General features: G+C 34.4%; 3 protein-coding genes across 3 annotated transcripts; all 3 read left to right on the forward strand.

Moving 5' to 3' along the window:
- Positions 1–550: 550 nt before the first annotated feature.
- Positions 551–2,234, forward strand: LOC110266936 (uncharacterized). Its single transcript, XM_088500524.1, has 7 exons — positions 551–705; positions 779–832; positions 1,069–1,155; positions 1,385–1,450; positions 1,534–1,629; positions 1,754–1,819; positions 1,904–2,234. Coding segments are annotated over exons 3-7 (561 nt in total). The 5' UTR covers positions 551–705; positions 779–832; positions 1,069–1,153.
- A 26-nt stretch (positions 2,235–2,260) lies between these two features.
- LOC110264686 (uncharacterized) lies at positions 2,261–3,596 on the forward strand. Its single transcript, XM_088500525.1, has 7 exons — positions 2,261–2,387; positions 2,475–2,561; positions 2,677–2,805; positions 2,896–3,030; positions 3,166–3,278; positions 3,349–3,442; positions 3,528–3,596. The coding sequence occupies exons 1-4, from the start codon at positions 2,301–2,303 to the stop codon at positions 2,935–2,937; spliced, it is 345 nt and encodes a 114-aa protein (XP_088356651.1). The 5' UTR covers positions 2,261–2,300; the 3' UTR covers positions 2,938–3,030; positions 3,166–3,278; positions 3,349–3,442; positions 3,528–3,596.
- Positions 3,597–17,141: 13,545 nt separating this feature from the next.
- Positions 17,142–17,708, forward strand: LOC148546503 (uncharacterized). The gene has a single exon (XM_088499228.1). The coding sequence runs from the start codon at positions 17,142–17,144 to the stop codon at positions 17,706–17,708; it is 567 nt and encodes a 188-aa protein (XP_088355354.1).
- Positions 17,709–21,916: the final 4,208 nt, after the last annotated feature.

The raw sequence follows: 21,916 nt of genomic DNA on the forward strand, positions 1-21,916 counted from the left end.
AGGATTCAGGAAGAAAACACCCCAGCAAAAAGGAGAAAAAGTAAGTACCATACTTGGGTGTAATTTCTTTTTCGAGTTGGGTGTATTTTGTTGATCACGTTGGGTGTGTGTAGTTTATTAAGCTGGGTGTGTTCGTTTGCTGCGTTGGGTGTATATTGTATATTCAGTTGGGTGTATCTTGTGAATTCATTTGGGTGTATTTTTAGTATGTTCTAAATAATGATTGTTTGCCTTCCAGAATGAACTCCAGAAAAAGAAAGCAGAGGCAAGAGGAGTCAGATTCTGATTCAGAATCTGAATCTGAACCAAGTGATGAGTAATGTCCTGAAATTATTACTCCTTTCTTTTGGCTTCATTATAAAGATTTCGTGTATTAACTGAAGTGTCTATTATTAACTTATAGGAGCGAAGAATCATCACCTGCAGAGAAGGAGAAGAAAAAGAAAAAAAAAAACAACACCAAAAAAGTAAGCACTTCTTTGCATAATATTCTGTGATAAAATTAATTTTTTATTTCTGATTGGTACTCTTTTTTTCCACCCAGAACACAACCAAAAAAGAAAAAAGTTGTTGTGGAGGATTCATCTCCTAAAGAAGATCAATACTTTGACGGGTACAGTACCTCGTAAGCTATATTACCGTCTATCATCGTGACGAACTAGATGAATGGCTAAGGGAAAATGTTGATAAATCTGCTGCAGAGGGGTATGTCTTGCTGGGCTGTGTATTTCAGATTTTGGTGTGTTTTGTTTGCTAATAATTGTTTCTTGTTTCGCAGGGAGAACCGAGCTGACCTGCGATCGACAGAAGGTCGCTATGTGTCGTCTGAAACGTAAGAAGCTTTATTATTTAATAAAATCTTGTTATCATGATTTGGGTGTATTTTGTGGAACCATTTGGGTGTATTTTGTGGATCAAGTTGGGTGTTTGTTGTTTAATAAGTTGGGATATTAAGTTTGTTGTGTTGGGTGTATATTGTCCATTCGGTTGGTTGTATCTTGTGCATTCATTTGGGTGTATTTTATACCTGTATCTTATTTTGTCTGAATAACATGAGATCTATTTTAGAATACCGGCTGTGAACTTGGGAAGTGATGGTCCTTCCTCTCAAGGGCGCACAGAACAGAGTAGTGTAAACCAGCAGTCACAGAGCATGTAATTTCTCTTTCAAATAACCGTTACTTTTGTTCTTCTATTACCCTTCTACTTCTAATTCTGTATATATTTTTTTTGGAAAAAAAAGTCCTTTATTATTTTATTCAAGAAAAAAAAGGCAGGAAAAAAAAGCAAAAACTGCAAGTATGTAAGTTCTCAAAAAAACAAAGCCTGTCTTCTTTTTGAATTGTTCGGGTGTATTTCTTGAATTTCTTTGGGTGTATTTTAGGTTGAGTCCGGCTGATTCGAATATGATGGTTGTGAGGGAACAGACACCGTCGGATGCGCTTGCAGTGTGAGTTTTCCAAGAATATTTCAACCTTATAAGCTTATTATTTTCAAAGGCGTTGTTAACCTTTCATTTTTCTTTTTGTTTAGAGTCCCGATTCAGGTTTTTGTGCCGACATCCCAAACAACCACTGAGACAGATTTTAAACCAACCCCTATGCTACAGATTGAAGGGACTACAGAAACGTAAGAAATAGTATTGAGTGTATATTTGTTTAGAGTTTGGGTGTATATTTGCTAACAGTTTGGGTGTATATTGTTCCTGATTAGTTTTTTTTTACGCCATGATTAATTTTTTGTAACTGTGCAGCACTCCTGAAACCCCCAAACAACTTCAAGAGACCACACCCACGCTTCCCCCAGCTCCAACTAAAATGTAAGTTCATCAGACTAAAATCAATCTTTGCTTATAATCCGTATATTCTTATTCTTATTCTTATTCTTATACATGATGACGCAGTCATCCAGACGCAGAAGACGCTGCTGCCCTGTTGATGATGGCACGGACAGCATCCTATGTTCCTAAAACAGATCCAGGGGTGCCATCATTCAGCCTTGGATTGACTGATTCAAGCCAGGAGGGGGCGTCAACGCAGGAGACAGAAAGGGCAAAATCTCCAGAATCTGCAAATTTGATAGAACAATTGGACGATTTGGTCCAAAAAATAGCAAGCAGTGCGGCGAAGGGAAAAAACAAAAGTCCACAAATTCAGAGGGAGACTGGGGGAGAAAGTTCTGCAAAGTTTCAAACTCCTGGGGGATTATATCAGATTACGGATGATATGAAATAAAAGTGCTACATCTGGGGGACGAGACTGAAGGAAGATGCAAATGGCAATACTAACGAGTATGAGGAAATGTGTACTCTGATTGGCCAAGGAGAATACATTTTGATGAGAATGCACCTTGTATCCCTCCAGGCAAAAAGTGATATAGAATCTCAGGTAATATTAGAATAACATTAATGTTTTTACACCAAAGTCAATTGCAATGCTTATTAATGTAAAATTGATTTCGGCATATATTTCTAGATTGTATCTGCCATCTGCCTCATCCTCAACCAGAAAAATGAAAAGAGGTTTCAAGAACAAATATACTGTCTCCCCCCCGATATTGTGGTAAGTGTTACTTCTACGAACTTTGGGTGTATTTTCTGTATTGATTTGGGTGTATTTTTTACGTTCAATTGGGTGTAAGTTTAGTATTTCATTTCTTGTTTCGCAATTCTTGCAGAGCATGGCACTTTCAGATCACCCAAAGGGGGAATTCATATCACCGAAAACGAAAAAGGAATTCAGGGTGGAAGTCTACCCGAGTTTCATTCCCTTCATAGATAGAAAAAAATTAACTTCGCATCCATATGTAAGTTTTCGTTTGCTAAATTTGTTAGTACGCTTATTTACTTATATGCCAAATAAAATAATGCACTGTTGAAATGTGGGAATCCTTCAGATTTTTGCTCCTGTTTGCCACTTGGGGCATTGGTGGTTATGACTGATAAATACAACAAAGCGAAAATGTCATATACTTGACCCGCTACACAAAAAAGCTCCAAGCGATGAGAGAAAGCAGGTTAATAAATTCACTGTAAGTTGCCTCTGTCTTCTTTATTTTAATATTTAGGTCTATTTCGTTAGTTGTGTTGGGTGTATATTGTCTATTCAGTTGGGTGTATCTTGTGCATTTATTCGGGTGTATTACTGATTTGTTTTGCTATTTAAGGGATATGTATTTTCAAGATTGATAACATATGCCGGCGGGGAACCTCTGCAGAAAGGAGAGAACGAGAAGAAAATTAAATCATCATATGTTAAAATATCAGGCCAAAAAACAAGGTATAAATTTGTGAGTCTGAACATTAAACTTTCGTAAATGAGATTTGTAATTTATTTTCTTCGTTTTCAGCTATGACTGCGCTATCTACGTTATGAAGTGGATGGAGTTAATTGAGCCGGAAAACATCAAAAAGGGGAAGTATGAATGGGATAATTGGCCACAGGTAACTGTCTTTAGAACTATATAACTCTGTATTACTTTACTGAATTAATATTGCTGTTTAAACAGAATATACTTTTTAATTGTAGGAGGAGGTGGACCACTATAGAGTGGAGTATGCTTCCCGGATACTATTCAGTGAGATGAATAAAGAAAGAGATCGGGCAATTAGGGAGAGTAGTGCTATAAGGCTGTCGAAGCCATCCTCTGTATTATTGAGTCCATTTTGTCAGATAAATTTTGCTGATATAGAAACTGCGTAATCCAACTGCTGGGTAGTTTGTAAATTGAACAAATGCTGTAAATATTTAAAATATACACCCAAGATTGCATAAAATATACACCCAAACTGTCTGTGCTGTATTCAAAATGTATGAATTACATGTATTAAAATATGAAGAAAAACATCAAATCAAATATACACCCATAACCTGCGAATTTTTAGAGCTTTTGTTCTATATGAATCTATATATGTATCTATATGTAAATTGTCAATGAACAAAAATACACCCAAAAGAACCGTGCTTTTACACCCATATTCTTTAAAACTATACACCCAAAGAGTTATCCCCCGCTACTGGTACCCTGAAATGATAATTCATAACGTGTCCTTGATATTGGCTGGAATTTGAATGCACCGCTGATGCAACATCAAATAAGTTTATCTGAATATAACACTCACACATTAGCTAAACTATTAACGAGAAAAATAAACTCAATCGCCACAAATTTAAAGAACATTACTTTTACCTCGCTTAAAACTTTTGTCTTCTTCTTCTTTGTGGCATTTGCGATCTGTTTCTCCAGCTTTGAACCTAGCCTATTTTTTGGACGTCCTCTTGTTCGAATCCTTGGCGGGCTTTGAAGCTCGTTAACGGATTCCAAGTTGGCGTCTTCGTGGGATAAAGAAGATGTCCCCTTCCTTTTGGCTTTTAATGATTCCATCTCGGTCATGACGTTATCGTACGCACGGTGCAGAATTGCAGTCAGATCATCCGATTCGGAGGCAAATTCGCAAATATTTTGCGAACGAAAAACCAATTGGTCGAACCTCTTGCTTCTTGGCTCCATTAGTGGCTCGTCGTGGCTGCTCTTGATGTGTGTGTGTCGCCTCTTTACCTTCTTGCTCCATCGTTCCAGTATATATCTAAGGGACACTTGGCTTACTTGTTCGAAGCTTAACACGCTTAGTGTGTGACGGCACAGTATCCCTCTCGACTCGAATAATAAGCATTGGCATTTTACCTCGGCTGCAACTGAGTCGTAAGTAACCACGAACTTGTTGAATATTGAGCTGGAAACTTGTTCTCCGACTTCATATACTGAATAGCCTAGAGCGGAATTCTTTAATCTGGTGATGCAATTCGCCTTTCCTCTGAATTGCGCTTGGACTTCCCTAAACTTTGCATGAGTGTACGCATCTTGAAACTGAGCTTCAATGGAGGATTTGGTTGCACACGGTATGACCGTATGAAAATCTGCAGCATCTGATTCTCTCTCTGCTTGCTCCCTGCTTCCGAGGCAATTATCGTATTGTTTGACGAATTGAATAAGCGAGCTGTTCCGGGTGATATACTTGTTAAAAAATGAATGCATGCTCTCGCTCCTTTGTGTGCTTCTCATCCCTGCCCAGAAGTGGTGATCCAGATAGATAGGAACCCATATGTGACAGTCTTCGTACAGATATGCATAATACACCCAAACACAGACTGTAAATACACCAGAGGGAACATGCAATTTACACCTCTGCTGCAGATTTTAAAAAGACATTACCTGAAAGCCACTTGTTGTCCGCAAGACCAAAATTCAGCAGAAAATCGTTCCAATTCCTATCGAATGAGTCTTTGCTATGAGAGTTCCAAACAACTTGGCTCATTTCTTGTTCAATATCGGCATGTCCCTTGTACCCGTTTAATTTGCTTGGAATCTTCTTCATGATGTGCCAAATACACCAACGGTAAATTGTTGTTGGCATACAGGCCTCTAAAGCCCTTTTCATTGATGCGCAGTTGCGCACTGATCGGTGAGAAACCCTTTCGGAGCATTTCCTCTCATGCAACGAAGCCAGCATTGAAATAACCATTTGAATGATTCAATTTCTTCGTTCTTCATCAAAGAGCATCCGAAAAGTGTTGACTGACCGTGGTGATTCACCCCGACAAAAGAACCACAGACCAAATTATACCTGAAACAAATTACCATGGTCCAGAATGCAAAATCATTAGTTACACCTTAACAAATGCTTCGCATACACTCAATGAAACAGACAATATACACCTCTGATGCGGATTCGTAAAAATAAATTAATTTAGCATCATAAACAGGGGCAGTTTGTTACCTGTTTGTATTGTAGGTGGTGTCGAATAAAATGACGTCTCCGAAATACTCAAAGGCGGCTCTGCTTCTTGCATCGGCCCAAAAAGCCAGCTTAATCGATTGATCCTCTTCGAGTTGGAGCTCAAAAAAGAAATTCTGATTCTTCTCTTTCATTCTTAACAAATATTTCCCGAATTCCTTTGCATCTTCTTGTTCGGAAACATTTCGCACTTCCCTCGTAATGTAATTCTTCACGTCCTTTTCGATAAAATTTAACTCGCGATGACCCCCGGCAGCCACAACAAATGATTGGTATGTTTTGCTTGGTCTGATACCGGCCTCCTCGTTATTCTCTATTATACGACGAATGGACATGCTTAGTTCCCTGTGCTGTTTGAGCATCTCTGCTTTGCTTGGACAGCAGGGGTGTGAATGATCGAGCACAACCTTTGAAATAATCCAAGCACCGACATCCTTCAATGTGTGTATATAAATTCTTGCAGGACAGTTTAAACCGGCTGTAGGATTGGTCTTCTCGGTCGGAGATATTTTAGATTTCCATTTTTCCTCTCTGCTACATGTAATCAGTTGATTCTTAATCTCGTTTCCCTTCCTATTTGTGCACCGAACTCTTGTAGAGAAACCTGCAGCCTTGGCGTAGTTCCTGTAAAATTTTCCAGCATCTTCAAGGGTGGTAAAGGTCATTCCAACCTTCGGAACAAGCTCGTCATCAACAACCGAGAGAGGCTGCACAATACACCATGTCAGAAACTGTGAATACACCCATAGATATGATTCAAATACACCCAATCATGCCTAATATGATACAGCCGAACCGCAACAACTCAACTACACAATAACCTTTAAAGCCATAAACTGTAAATACACAGGCTGCAGAATACACCATGTCAAAAACTAAAAACACACCCAATCATGTCTGATATAACACACCTGAACAACAACAACTCAATTAAAATAACAAAACCAGTAGTGTAGATACACCCACACTTCTAGCAAAAATACACCCAAAAAAAGACCTGATCTACACCCGAGCGTCTGCTATAAATTCCAGGTAATTAATCACAACTAATACATTGAATCGACATATTCATGTTAACGTGTTAGTTTCACAGTCAATGTTCAGCAATTTTTCAACTACACAATGCTATACAAATTACTGAAAGAAAATTTATTATGTAAATCAAATCTCAGGAACTTCGTTAGATTCAAATTCATAATCCATTTCGCCTGGATTCAGCTGAGAATCTGAGGTGGAATGATCCATTATCTTCAAAACGAGTTCAAACTTTGATTTCAGAAAACAACAAATCAAAATAGAAAACGAAGCTCGAGTTGCAGAGAGAGAAAAAAGTAACGTAAACGAAGAACATACCAGTGAGAAAGGGAGAGGAAAAGAACGATGGAGAAGAACGAGGGAAGACGCGCGAGAAGAAGAACAACAAAATCTCAAAATAACGAAAACGAAGAAGGAAACAAATATTTTAAATTTGGTAGTTAGATATACGCGGGATCTTATATAGCGCGTGTAATCAACGTATGTGGAGCAGCGCGTATTTTCGTTTTATTGTTTAATGAGCTTGTAAAGCATACAAGCCCTAATGGCTTGTATGCAGAGCTTTTCCGATTATCTATACTAGTCCTTCAGATTTAGATTCGGGCACCAATGTAATCCCTCAACCCTTGGTCCCTCAACCCTTTTCGGTGATGACTCAACAAATGGAGTGTTACGTTGGACCCTCTCTAAACGACGTCGTTTATCCCTTTAGTGCCCAAATAAATAAAAAACGTCGTGGCTTGTATATGAAGGAGAAGAAACGGTTTTGACCACATACAAAATATTCATCTTTTTCTCTACCTCCATCATCCTTCTTCATCTCTAATCAATGGCGCCAGTGAAGAGTTGCTGAAATCATTCATCACCTAAGTTGAACTAACCCACTGTTAGATTAGAGTAAAAATCACAGTGTTTCAAAGGAAGGAGGTTGCTCCCCTCTAAGGTAATCGTTAATTTTGGGGTTAGTGGTTTTAATTTTTTTTTAATTTATTTTTAGAATGCATGTATGATTGTACTCTATGATGCTGGTGTTCTTATCCATGGAAAACCTTTATGCTTTGTTGCAAGTTTTTTTTAGGGTTTCTTTGATTGCTTATACGTTGGGTTGGGTTGGATTGTTAGGGTGCTCTGTTTTTTTTATGAATGGAATAGGGATGATGTTGATGGGGTTTGGGCTATGTAATTTTAAACTGGTTTTTGGATTTTGGTTTTTATCTTTGAATAATTTTGAATCCTACACTGAAAATTCAAGTTGACTGGAGCATTTTATCAACATGCATTTTGAAGAAAAGAATTGCAGTTAAAATCTTAGAAGAAAATCATTGTTAATGCTTTGATACAGTAAATTTTGATAAAAATCAAAATCTAAATAACAATTTTGGCCATTAAATTTGTCTGTTATATTGTCCAATTGAAACTGTATGTATGTTGTTATAGTTGAGGTAGTTCTACTAAAAAAATAACTAAATGTATGCTAAAAAAGACTAGAAAAAATACTATAAGTAGTGCGATAAAAATTGAAATAGTAATATAGTTATGCAGAAGTTTATGCTATAACCTTTTAAAAGTTTTAATTGTGCTGCCTACATTTCTAAAGCATATAAATTTCTAAAATAAGGGTATCAAATGAGTACTTAAAAAAGAAATCAATGCAATATTTTATCTACAATTTCATGTAAATCTTAATTACGTTATATTCAAATTCTAGCAAGGGAGTACTTAAATGAGTACGTAAAATTGATAAAACCTTTATGGAGAATCTTTATGCTTTATAAGAAAATATAAATCCCTATTTATTTTTATTTTTTTTAGTTTTTTTAAGGTTATGCAATTTTTAACTAATTTTTAGATTTTAGTTTTCATCTTTAAAGTATGCAAAAAAATAGTGTATAATTGTCTGTGACTTTTAATTTTAATGATACATAATTTTAAGTTAAGGTTATATTATCTCTTTTTTGATTATGTAGATGACTGAATTGATTGATATTATGATACATCACGGGGTAATTTCTAAAAAAAAGGAAGACGACAGACTGGTTTATTCTCCAGATGACAGGGTTTGTTTGGGCGATTTTGATGTGGACACTTTGAACATATTTTATGTCAGAAACTACTACAAAAAACTTGGTTATGGTGTGATACAGAAGTGCTGGTGGCTTGTGCCTGGGAGGAACCTAGAAGTTGGTTTGAGAAATTTAGACAGCGATAATGAACTCATAGAAATGTGTTACCATGCTCAGCAAAACAAAGGGTTGGTTGAAGTGTATTATGAGCATAGTGTCTCACTTCCTGAGGTATTAGAAGGTGATACTAGTGTTGTCTACTTGGACGATGAAGAAGATGTTGGGCAAGGACCAATTGAGGCTCCAATTCCTAATTCTAAACCCACTTTAGTTAATGATCCCCTTCCAAATTCTAAGCCAAATGAACAAGAGTCTAACTCCAATCTTGGGTTAAGTGCAGCTCCAACACCCACTCCTACTACTGCCAACGTTGTCCCCATACCTAAACCACAAACATCCAAGCCTACCAATGTTTCTAATAAACCCAACAGCACTACCAAGTTTTCTATACCTTCCATGATCACCAAGCCTACAATGAACTCAGCTAAATCCACCAAGCCCACTAACCCAAAAACGTCCACCAAGCCCACAAATCCAACTAAATCCACCAAGCCCATTAACCCAAAACCATCCACCAAGCCTACTAACCCAAAAAAGTCTACCAACCCCACAAGTGCCACAAATTCTAGCAAGCCCACCCAAATTAGAAAGTCTTGCACAAGATTTGCTTCCAAGAGAGGGATAGCACATGTTACTCAAGCCTTAGTTCATGCTGATGATTCTTCTGATTCTTATGAGAGTGTAGAAAATGAATTATATAGGCTAGGTTTGGAGGGTAGTTCTTCATCTTCAGATGAAGGGTTTGTGTCTGTCAAAAGAAGGAGGAGTTCTCTTAGGTTTCAACATGCCTCTGCCTCTGCATTTGTAAACTTTAAGGAGAAGATTGTTATTGAAGATGATGGACTAGTGGAGGATTCCTCGGATGGCGAAGTTGACATTGGTTTTGTTGGTGCAGACTTTGGACTTGATCCTGGTGCCGATTCTGATGGGGCTAATTCGTGGCATTCTGAAGAGATGAAGACCCCTCCCAACTCTGATGAGGAGCTAACAGATGTTGACTCCGATGATGGTTGTCCATTGTTTAGAGATTGAGGAAGATTTGGAGAGTTAGTGCTGGAGGTTGGTATGAAATTCACTACCAAATGGGAGTTCAAAGAGGCTGTTAGGGAGTACACAATTCAGGAAGGAAGGAGGCTTAAGTTAAAAAAAATGATAGCAAAAGAGTGAGAGCTGTGTGTAAAGTAAAGGAATGTCTATGACTGGTGTATGCCTCAGGAGACCATGAGGATACTTGTTGGCAGATGAAAATATTCAACAATGATCACACTTGTGCTAGAGAGGACAGAAACAGGGCTGCCAACCGTAATTGGGTGTGTAGTAAACTGGTAAAAAAAAGTTAGAAAGTACCCAAACTTTAGGTATTGTGAAGCAATGACATATTTCAAGACAAAATTTGATCTTACTTTGAATAAGAATTCAATTTCTAGGGCATTGTGTGATGTAAGAGATATCGTGTATGGTGATGAAAAGAAACAGTACATGATGGTGCCAGACTATGGTCTGACATTGCTAAAAGCCAATCCTGGATCAACTATCCAGATTGCAACCATTCCTCAACCAGATGGGATAGCGATATTTGATAAAATGTATGTATGTTTAAGTGGCTGTAGGAATGGGTTCAAAGTTGGATGTAGGCCGTTGATTGGGTTGGATGGTGTCTTTCTCAAGACTCAATTTAGTGGCCAAATTCTATCCGCGGTTGGGCAGGATGCCAATCATCATATATATGTCATAGCTTGGGCAGTTGTTGAGGTAGAAAATAAAGAAACTTGGAAGTGGTTCCTTGAGTGATGTCCAACCAATCGAACTTGAGTTGTCTCAACCTACCTGTTCTGAACAAGAGGATTCTCAGCAGGTAAAGATGTAAATGCCATTGTTATATTATAACCTATTACTATATTTTGACTTTGAAACCTGAATATTTTTACATGATATAGGTTGTTGGAAATATAAGGCCTGCAAAATTGCTGGCAAGAAGAAGTTCTCCACCACCGAGTTCTATCACAGTCAATCCATTGCAGAGTGCTAGCTCAGGACAACATCAAGGATGGCAAGTTTAATGAAGTTTGTACCTACTCCCGGTTTCAAAGCACCAAGAAAAAAGACTTGAAGAAATTAGTTAGATGTGTTTAGGAAGGTTATGAAAATTAGTTAATGTTTTGTTAAAATTTAGACAATGACTACTAAGATCAGTCTTGGTTATTTTGATATCACATTAGATCTTTTGATGTTAATACTCATGATGCTTGGTTATGCATCTTTTTTGTTCAACTATGATAATTAATTTAATATAAATCTGGTTTGTTGGTTTAACTTGCTTATTGTAATCTTATTTAAATATAACTCAGTTTTGTTGAATCATGTGTAAGTCACAGGAATACCACAAATTAAATAATTCATTCCATTCAAATATTTTTACAAAATACATCTTCCATTACATTACATTACATTACACATAAATTCTTCCATAATTTTTTCTTCAAAATTTGTAACACATCATTAATAAAAACACTACCATCATAAACATAGCTACCATCAACAAATGGATCATGAATTTCTGACTTCTTACATCATCTTTCAACCTCCCAACCCTGCATGCTAGGTTCATCTTCATTCCACCATTGACTCTATCAGAATCTGCTATTCTAGTACTTTCCTCTTGTCCAATGTCAGGCCAAACAAGCATACCACACCAAGTCTTTTCCCTTGTCTGAAATTAACCAACAAAAGATGATGAAATGAAGCAAGCAAGAACAAACGAACAAAATGCCATATATTTAACTTACATTATAATTGGGACATCCAAAAAATGGCTTGTTTGGATTTGATTCTGTTCCAGACCAACGCAGAATTGGACGGTAACCGCACCCACACCATTCTGACACCCTCGCACTTCTATTCTGGCTTTGTGACCTGGCCCAGTTACCGCTTGAAGGAGAGCGAATCGAGCTTCCACCTGCGGTGCTTCCACCACCCACCATGGTGCTACAACTAATAGCGACCAATGACAAAGATTTAACAAGAAGAACAACAACAATAAGAAGAAGAAGATAAAGAAGAATAAGAAGACAAGAAGAAGGAAGACGAAAGTTGAAGAAGAACCTAACTCAGATAAATGAGAGAAAATTAGGGTTTTAGGGACTAAATTAGGTACAAATAAAACCCTTGCCATGTCAACTAGTCGTTGCAGGGTCCAACGTGGCAGAAAAGGTGCCACCATGGCACTTCGTTTGCTGAGTCATCACCGGAAAGGGTTGAGGGACCACATTGGTGCCCGGATCTGAATCTGGAGGACTAGTATAAGTAATTTTAAATCTCGATGACCAAAATGAGTAATCGCGTGAATCTCAGGGACCAAAATGGGGATTTAGTCTATATTTTATAGATATTTTTAGTGAATAAATGACTATTTGTATCTATAAAAGATGAAAATACTGATATATGTACCCATACTAATTTGAAACTAAACTTGTATCCACGCAAGATGTCTTCCGTGTGACAAAAGTACCCTACGTGGCACTCCAACCCTCCAAAGACAAGGTATTTTTGTCACACAGATGGCATCTTGCGTGGATACAAGTTTAGTTTTGATTTAGTATGGGTACATATGTTGGTGTTTTCATCTAACTAAATTTTTATATATTTTTTAGTGTCAAAATTAAAAAACTTCTTGTGTTATGATTAAAAATTTTAGTGCTATTTTTTTTAAATTCTGTACAATTTAAAACTCTCTTCTTCTCTTCTTTTTCTTCATCATCATTTTCTTCTCCTTTTTGCTTTTTTCGTCTTTTATTTCTTTCTTCACCTTCTCATAATTCCCCTTATTTCATCCTCTTAACAAAAACTTGTGTTACGGTTTAAGAAATTCTGTGTCAAAATTAAAAACTTCCTCTATTATGACTAAAATATTTTAATTCTATATTTTTGATAAATTCTACAAATTTAAAATTCTACCTCCTCTTTTTCTCTTTCTTCTTTATTATCTGTTTTTTTTTTCTCATTTTTTTTACTCTTTTAACAAAAATAAAAATTAAAAAAAATCAAACAAAGAAAAAAGAATAAAAAATGATGCAATAACACCAGAATGAGAAGGAGGAGGAAAAGAAATAAAAAAAATACAACAACAATAACAACAATAAAAAAATGACGATAAAGAATAAACACGTGAAGAAGAAGGTGAAACACAAAAAAAGAGCATCTAAATAAAAATTATTATACATTTATAATAAATTGGAGATCAAACTCACATTCTTTTATTTTTATAATTTCATCAAACTACTAAACCAACCACTACAAATGATGATACATTTGAACTCGGAGAAGAGTAATAATGTTGTTGCAACAAATTGGAGTTAAAAAAAGAGCGACAATAATTTGATTGTTGTTTGTAAATTTTAGCAAAGATTTGATAATAAATTAATGATTATATTATTTGTAATTTTAACATGCACTTTTTTATGATTTTATTGTTTTTAATTTTTAATATAGACTTAATTTTTGTATTTTTTATTTATTAGTATGTTTATAAATATAGAATGATTAAATATTATGTTTGATTAAAAAAAATTAATTTTATTGTGGGGTTGGATCATATGGGAGGCTTTAGAATGCTTTAGGATGCGGATCGAATAGGGTTATAGTTGAAAAATTCTTAATCTACGAATAAAATATTATTGAATTTTAAAGAGCTTTTAAATCAGTGACTAAGGTTAAGATATTAACTAAATTTTAAGGGTAAAATTACATATATAAATTGAATGAGGATCAAAACTATACAGATATCCTAAAGTGAATTTAGTTACATACATATCTCGTTTGACTCTTTATTTGAATTGAATCAATTAAATTTAATTTATACTTTTTCAATATAAATCGAATCAATTAGATTCGATTTAGTATAAGTTGGAAGCAGATGGTAAATAAAAAACAAATAAACTCGATTTATGTAATACATGGTAAATTAAATCCATTGAATTCGATTATTTATCCCTTATACAACTTATAGTAAATCAAAATTATTGAACTCAATTTACAAGAGAGAAATACAAGGTAAATCGAATCAAATAGATTCGAATGAGTAAAAAATCTTATCTATGTAAATCGAAATTAATTGATTCGATTTAGTGTTAGCATACTCTATATAAGAATTTGAATTAGTTTGATATGATTTACAGCCATATTTCACTCCTCCCACCATACTCTACACGAGAGAGAAATCTTAGACTTCCAAACAACAAGGTTTAAAATTGCGGACATAGAAGACGACCTGAATCGTATTTATCGATTGGATAGAGTTATCCACATTGCTGGTAACATCAATAAAGAGGTTAGAAAATGAAATTTCATTTCTTCAACTTAGATTAGAAATGTTAGCAATATTTAGTGTTTATTTGGGTACTATTAACTTGATAAAAAAATATTTTTTTTATTTTTTAGTGTATTTAACAAATTTCTAATAGTAAAAATAAAATTATTAAAAAAATAAAAATATCTTTTTTAAAAAATTATAATTTACATTTTTTTTATAAGATTTTTTTTTAAAAAAAATATTTTATAATAATTGGAAGACAAAAATATTTTTACTAAAATTTTAAAAAGACATCTTTATTTTACTTTTTTTTATCGATGGATATACTACATTAAAAATAACAAATTTTAATAATATTTAAATCATACAAATATTTTGAGATAAAATCTTTAATGATTTAATATAAAATTTTATCATATATGAAAACATAAAAAAAACCACTAGCATCAAAATATAAAAAGATAAAAATCTGAAATAAGTCACTAATAAAAATATAATATATTTATTTAGTTTATATATATATATATATAAAGGTTGAAAGTTGAAACATGATCCCTAATATTATTTTTTTACACATTTAACAAATTTAAGGCATTATGTTCTTATTTCTTTTACCTTTTTTAGCTTTTTGTTCATTCACGTTCTATACAGCTATAGTTTATTGTAGTTCTTATTCCTTGGCATAATATAACACGTTTTACATTACTATTATTGCTCTTTGTTATTATTTTATTATCATTGTTATTATATTGTTCGTGCGTGATTTTTATTTGGTTGGATATCACATTATTTTATTTTCGTTTGGTTTGTTATTATATTCATTATTATTATTCATCGTACAATTTGTTTCGTTAACATTATATATTATAGAATTTGATGTAATTTATAATTTATATAGTATGACTTTAAAGCTAAATTCAAAAAGAAGTTGTAGTGAAGTGAATATTTAAAAATGAGAATGCAACAAATAAAAAAGAAATAAAAATTATAAAAATAAAATGAGATAATTAAAATACTAAAATATTTTTTGTTATTTGTGTAGAAGAGATATGAGACGATAATAGACTTAACAAATATTTCAGCAAAATTGGTAGAAAAAATTACAAAAAAAAAAAAATTAGAGAGAGAACAAAATTTTTATATGTGCATAGACAATTAAAAAATATATGAAATATTTTTAAATTTTATTTTTAATTATGGACTAAATTAGTTGGACAAGATACTAGTCTTAGTTGAAATTGAGAAAAAAAATAATGTTAGTTTCTAAATTTTGGTAGACTGATAAAATTAAGGTACGTTAATTTTGCATTACAAAATAATATATAAGTTAATTTTTTTAAATTTATATTTATTCTTTTGAATATTTTAAATAGATTAATCTAGAATTTGCTAATCTAAGAAGGAAGGTCCTAAATCTTTAGATAATTTTAAACAATGTTTCAAGGACATTCTAGCTACTGGATATGGTGTTTGGGCACCATCAAAAGATCCAAATTCTAAAGAATTTAATAATCAGAATAATGAGGATTTTGAGAATGGAGATTTTTATGACATTTAATTTTTATGACATTAATTATACAAATAAATTTGTTGAAGAAGACATTACTAATTATACACTTGTTTCAAAGCCTTACTAGAAAGAAAAGAAGGAAGACTTCTGGCAAAAAAAAATTGAGAAACGAGTTAGAATAGTATCTAGATTACAGAATTCGCTTGATTGTATTTTGGTTAGTATGGAGTCAAAAAGCTACAAATAAGAAAAATGATCCTTGCTCCATAGAGAATTGCATCAAGTTGCTGCGCAAATTACCTAGTCTAGAATCATATAGTCTACAGTTTTATTTGGGCATTAGATTAATGGCTAAATCACAATATAATTTTTTTTATTACATTGAGTGATGATCTCAATCAACAATTTGGATGGCTAAAATCTTTTAAATTGAATGACACGAACCGTCTCAAAACTTTATTTTTAAATTTTTCTTTCTATGAATCTTTATTATCGTTATTGTTGAACTTTAATTTAGTGATGTTATAGTTTGTGTTTTGATTTTATATTTTGGAACTTTTACTTAATAATATGACTTTATGGATAATATTTTTTGCTTTGTTGTCTTATTTTTATTAAAGGATAATTTTTTTTGGTTAATGATAATTTTTAGCTTACTGTTTGTTAAATTAGATAAATAGAATATAGTTAGTTATGACTTGCTATTGTAAGTCAATTGAGTGCTTTTAATGGTGATACCGGTTATTGTATATATGAACACCAAATTAATAATAATAATAATCACTTTTTCATTTCTTTCAATACGGTATCAGATGAATAGTCACTTCCGCTACTTCTCTTTCTCTCTTTTCTCTTACTTTTCAGGAAAACTTCAATTTCCAAGAAAACCTTTTTTTCTCTTGTGCTTCTCTTCCACTATTCTAGCGTGATTCTTTCATCATCATGGATGATCTCACCAATCCATATTTTCTCCATCAAGTTGGTGGTCCTGGACTCGTTCTTGTCTCACAACCCCTAACCGGTGATAACTATGATTCTTGGAGCTGTTCCATGGAGCTCGCTCTTTCCATCAAGAATAAACTTGGCTTTGTTGATGGTTCATTACCCCGTCCAACTGATGATAATCCTCAGCACGTTGCTCTTTGGACACGCAGCAACAATGTGGTACTTTCTTGGATTTTCAATTCTCTTTTCAAGGATATTATTGGTAGTGTTATGAGGTCACGAGTAGCTTCGGAGGTTTGGCAAGACTTTCGTGAGCGTTTTCAACAGCGTAATGGTCCACAAATTTTTCAACTTTGATGCGATCTTATGGCGCTGTCTCAAGGCTCTGACTCGGTGAGTGTTTATTTTATCAAATTAAAGTCCATTTGGGATGAATTGAGTGCATATCATCCAATTGTTCAATGCGATTGTGGTGGCCTTCGACCTTTGCAAGATTTTCATGATAGTGAATATACAATGTCGTCATTTTTAATGGGACTCAATGAACACTTCTCTGCAATTCGAGGTCAATTGTTGCTCATGGAGCCTCTCCCTCCTATTAATCGTGTTCTTTCATTAATCCTCCAAGAAGAAAAACAGAAGGAGCTCAGTGTCAAACCCCTTGCCTCTGATCCTCTTGCTTTTGCTGCTAAGGTTGAATTTAAGCCAAAATCAACCAAGAAAGATCGTGATAGACCTTTGTGCTCTCATTGCGAGGTTCTTGGACATACTGTTGATCGATGCTTTCGTATTCACGGCTTTCCTCCAGGATATGGAAAATTAAAAAACAAAGGTCCTATTAAAGGTGTTGCAAATCTTGCTTCGACCAATACAAACGCACCTCCCCTATCACCAACAATTTCTGATCCACCAATGATTACAAATCTTGCCTAATGGTTGTTGGATATTGGACTTTGGAGCATCTAATCACATTTACATTCATTTGTTCATGTTTCATGATTACAAACCCGTGTCAAATTCGTTCTTCACATTACCGGATAATTCTCACATACCCATTATTGGCATAGGTTTTATAAGAGTGACACCTCAATTAGTCATTCATAGAGTGTTTTATGTTCCTGGCTTTGCACTCAACTTACTGTCAGTTAGTGTTTTAGTTACACCTTCAACTTTTGATGTTACATTCTCATCTCATTATGCTTTAATCTAAGACAAGAAGTCTCTGAAGACGATTGGGATGGTTGAGTTGGAGAATAGACTTTATGTCTTCCATCTTACTCAGCAGGTTACCTCTAATGACAACACAAATATTTTTTCTGACAATCATTGTAGTCTAGTGTCACCTTACATATGGCATTCCCGTTTAGGTCATTTGTCACCCAATGTACTTGGTGTTATAATAAATAAATCTAAAGTTTCTTGTCAATCTTCTTCTTTGATGCAACTACATAACTGCTCCATTTGTCCCTTGGCTAAGCAAAGTAAATTGCCTTATATTTCTAACAATCATTTTGCAACTAAACTATTCGATATGGTGCATTGTGATGTGTGGGGTCCTTTTCAGACAATTTCTTGTGCAGGATTTAGATATTTCATTACCATTGTGGATGATCATAGTAGGTTCACATGGGTCGCTTTCCTCCGTTCTAAGTCCGACGCCACAACAAAGTTGCAACAATTTTTTAAGATGGTTGAAACACAATTCTCTACTACTGTAAAGTGTTTGAGATATGATAATGCTAGGAAACTTGCATTAACTGATTTTATGCTTTCCAAAGGTACTCTTCATCAATTTTTCTGTGTTGAGACTCCACAGCAAAATTCTATCATCGAACGAAAATATCGACACTTGCTAAATGTGGCGAGGGCCTTACATTTTCAGTCTCGTGTCCCTCTTACCTTTTGGACGGAATGTGTATCTAATGCAACTTATCTCATCAATCGAACACCTGCCAAAAATTTGGAGTTTAAATCTCCATTTGAGAGACTTTATTCTACACCACCAGACTACACAAGGCTTAGGGTATTTGGCTGTCTTTGCTTTGCATCTACACTTCAACCTGGCAGACACAAGTTTAGTCCCAGAGCAACTGCCGGTGTATTTTTGGGTTATCCTCCTGACTACAAAGGCTATAAAGTTTATAACCTACAAAAGAGGTCTATCTCTATCTCTAAAAATGTGGTCTTTCATGAAAGTATATTTTCCTTTTCTTCTGGTGAACAGAATTTTGCTTCAATTGACCCTTTCCCTATCCTTGTTTTGACAAAACCTCTATCTAACAGTAACATCACACCATACACTCCTCCACCAATTGTTGATATCCATCAGGTTCAACCGATACCTGTAAAGCATTCTCCATTGGCTCAGCCTGAACCTAGTCCATCTTTGTCCTTAGAAGATCAACTAGGCCACATAAAGCACCTTCTTACCTAGAACAATACTATTGCAATCATGTCACTTCCTCCACTACTCAATATCCAATAGCTGCATCTTTGAATTATCAGAAATTGACTGCCAATTACAGAAGTTACATAATGAATGTGAATTCTATTTTTGAGCCTAAGTTCTACCATCAAGAAGTACCTATTCCTGAATGGCAAAAGGCTATGAAAGCTGAGTTGGATGCTATGGAGGCTAATAAAACATGGACTTTGGTACCCCTTCCGCCAAACAAACACACAATTGGGTGTCGATGGGTCTATAAAGTCAAGTATCTAGCCGATGGCTTAGTAGATAAGTATAAGGCGCGACTAGTTGCAAAGGGTTACACCCAACAAGCTGGCCAGGATTTCATTGAGACCTTTTCCCCTGTTGCCAAAGTTCCTTCTATCCGAGTGCTCTTAGTTCTTGCTGCCATGAACCATTGGCACCTGTTCCAATTGGATATCAGCAATGCACTTTTGAATGGGGATCTTGATGAAGAAATATACATGGATATGCCTTTGCGGTATGCCAAGAAGGGGGAATCCCTTATTTGCAGGTTGAACAAGTCAATATACGAATTAAGGCAAGCCTCCCGACAGTGGTTCACCACTTTTTCTACTGCACTTATTTCTGAGGGCTTCACACAATCACAATATGATCATTCTTTTTTCACAAAGGGATCCGGGACAACTTTTGTTGTTCTATTAGTATACGTTGATGACATTATACTTGCTGGTCCCAATGCAAGTATCTTGGAGGAAACAAAGCTTCAAATCAAGGATAAATTTAAGTTGAAGGATATGGGACCGTTAAAGTACTTTCTTGTTAAAGTACTTTCTTGGCCTTGAGATTGCACGCTTAAAGGAAGGTATCTTTCTCTCACAACGGAAATACACACTTTTCCTCCTTGAAGACACTGGCACCTTGGCCTTCAAACCTGTAAAAGTTTCCATGGACCCTGCTGTGAAGCTCAACAGTGAGGAGGGCGAGTTATTGTCAAATATTACTCAATATAGAAGGTTGATTGGAAGGTTGTTGTACCTAACATTGTCTCGACCAGACATTACATATGCTGTAAATAAACTTAGTCAATTCGTGTCAAAGCCTCGAGTACCTCATCTTCAATCAGTACATCATCTCTTACACTACCTCAAAGACACGCCAGGACAGGGTCTGTACTTTGCAGCAGCATCCCCTTTGTTATTAAGAGCTTATGCTGATGCTGATTGGGCTTTATGTGTGGATGCTAGGAGGTCAATTACAGGTTATTGCGTGTTTTTTGGAGACTCTTTAGTGTCTTGGAAGTCTGTCAAGCAAAGTACAGTTTTGAGATCGTCAGCAGAATCAGAATACAGAGCATTAGCAGCTGTAGCTAGTGAAGTAACTTGGATGAGAGGACTTCTCAAAGACTTTCACATAAACATAGGGTCTTTCAGCAGTGTACTGTGACAGCCAAGCAGCGATTCATATTGAATCTAACCCCACTTTTCATGAGCGCACAAAGCACATAGAGGTGGATTGCCACTTTGCTAGGCAAAAAGTACAAGAAGGGACAATAAAGCTAGTTCATGTGAGGACACAACATCAATTAGCAGACATATTAACAAAGCCTCTACCAAGGATAAAATTCCATGAGTTGTTGTCCAAGATGGGAGTTAGAAACATCTACCTTCCATCTTGAGAGGGAATATTAAAGGATAAAGTTTTTTGGTTAATGATAATTTTTAGCTTATTGTTTGTTAAATTAGATAAATAGAATATAGTTAGTTATGATTTGCTATTGTAAGTCAATTGAGTGCTTTTACTGGTGATACCAGTTATTACATATATAAACACCAAGTTGATGTTAATAATAATCACTTTTCATTTCTTTCAATAATTTTTTATGTTAATTTAAATTATATAGGATGAGTGTTTATGAACAGATAATGATATTGAATATGAAGGATTCGAAAAGATTATAAGTCAACTACCAGGAATGGATTTATAAATTTTAATATAGAGGGGCCAAATTTTAAATGAATTTTTTTATTCTTTATTATATTTTTTATTTCATAAAAACAATTAACATATAATTATTCTGGTATTTATGGAGGGAGACAAAGAAAAGTTCACCATGAAATGTGGCGAACTCTATAACATACGATATAAAAGTTTGCTGGAGAGTGCGGCAAACTGCATAAAATTCATAAAGTTTTTCGGGTAAGGCAAACCGGCCAAAATACTAAAGAAAAAATGTATTCCAAAAGATAAAGTCTTTAATATTTTTTAAAAAAAATATTTTTTTAATTTATAATAGAAAAAATTTATAACAATTAATATTGTTAATAATAACAATATTTTATTAATTTAATTATTAAATATATTTAAAAATTGACATATTTTTAATTATTTATGTACTTATTTAACTATTTTTTATTGATCTTTAAATATTTATAATAGTATTTTTGATATTTTAGTGTTTATACTCGTAGATAAATTAAAATGACTAAAAAAGACGAATAAGGAGTAGTTCTATGACTATAAGGAGATTCTCATTGTGTAAAGCTTATGTAGTGCGAATGGATCTTGGGTATTTTCTTGGCTTTTTTATTTAAATAAATTAATAGAAGAATCAAATTATTCGGTTTCTCTAAATGGATTTTAAAAATGTGATTCCCCTGAATTACATACTATATAAATCGTCCTAAACTTTTGTGTTTTAAATAATATATGA

Source organism: Arachis ipaensis, chromosome B9 (genome assembly GCF_059453495.1).
Source record: "Arachis ipaensis isolate K30076 ecotype BB chromosome B9, ASM5945349v1, whole genome shotgun sequence".
NCBI classification, from domain to species: domain Eukaryota; kingdom Viridiplantae; phylum Streptophyta; class Magnoliopsida; order Fabales; family Fabaceae; genus Arachis; species Arachis ipaensis.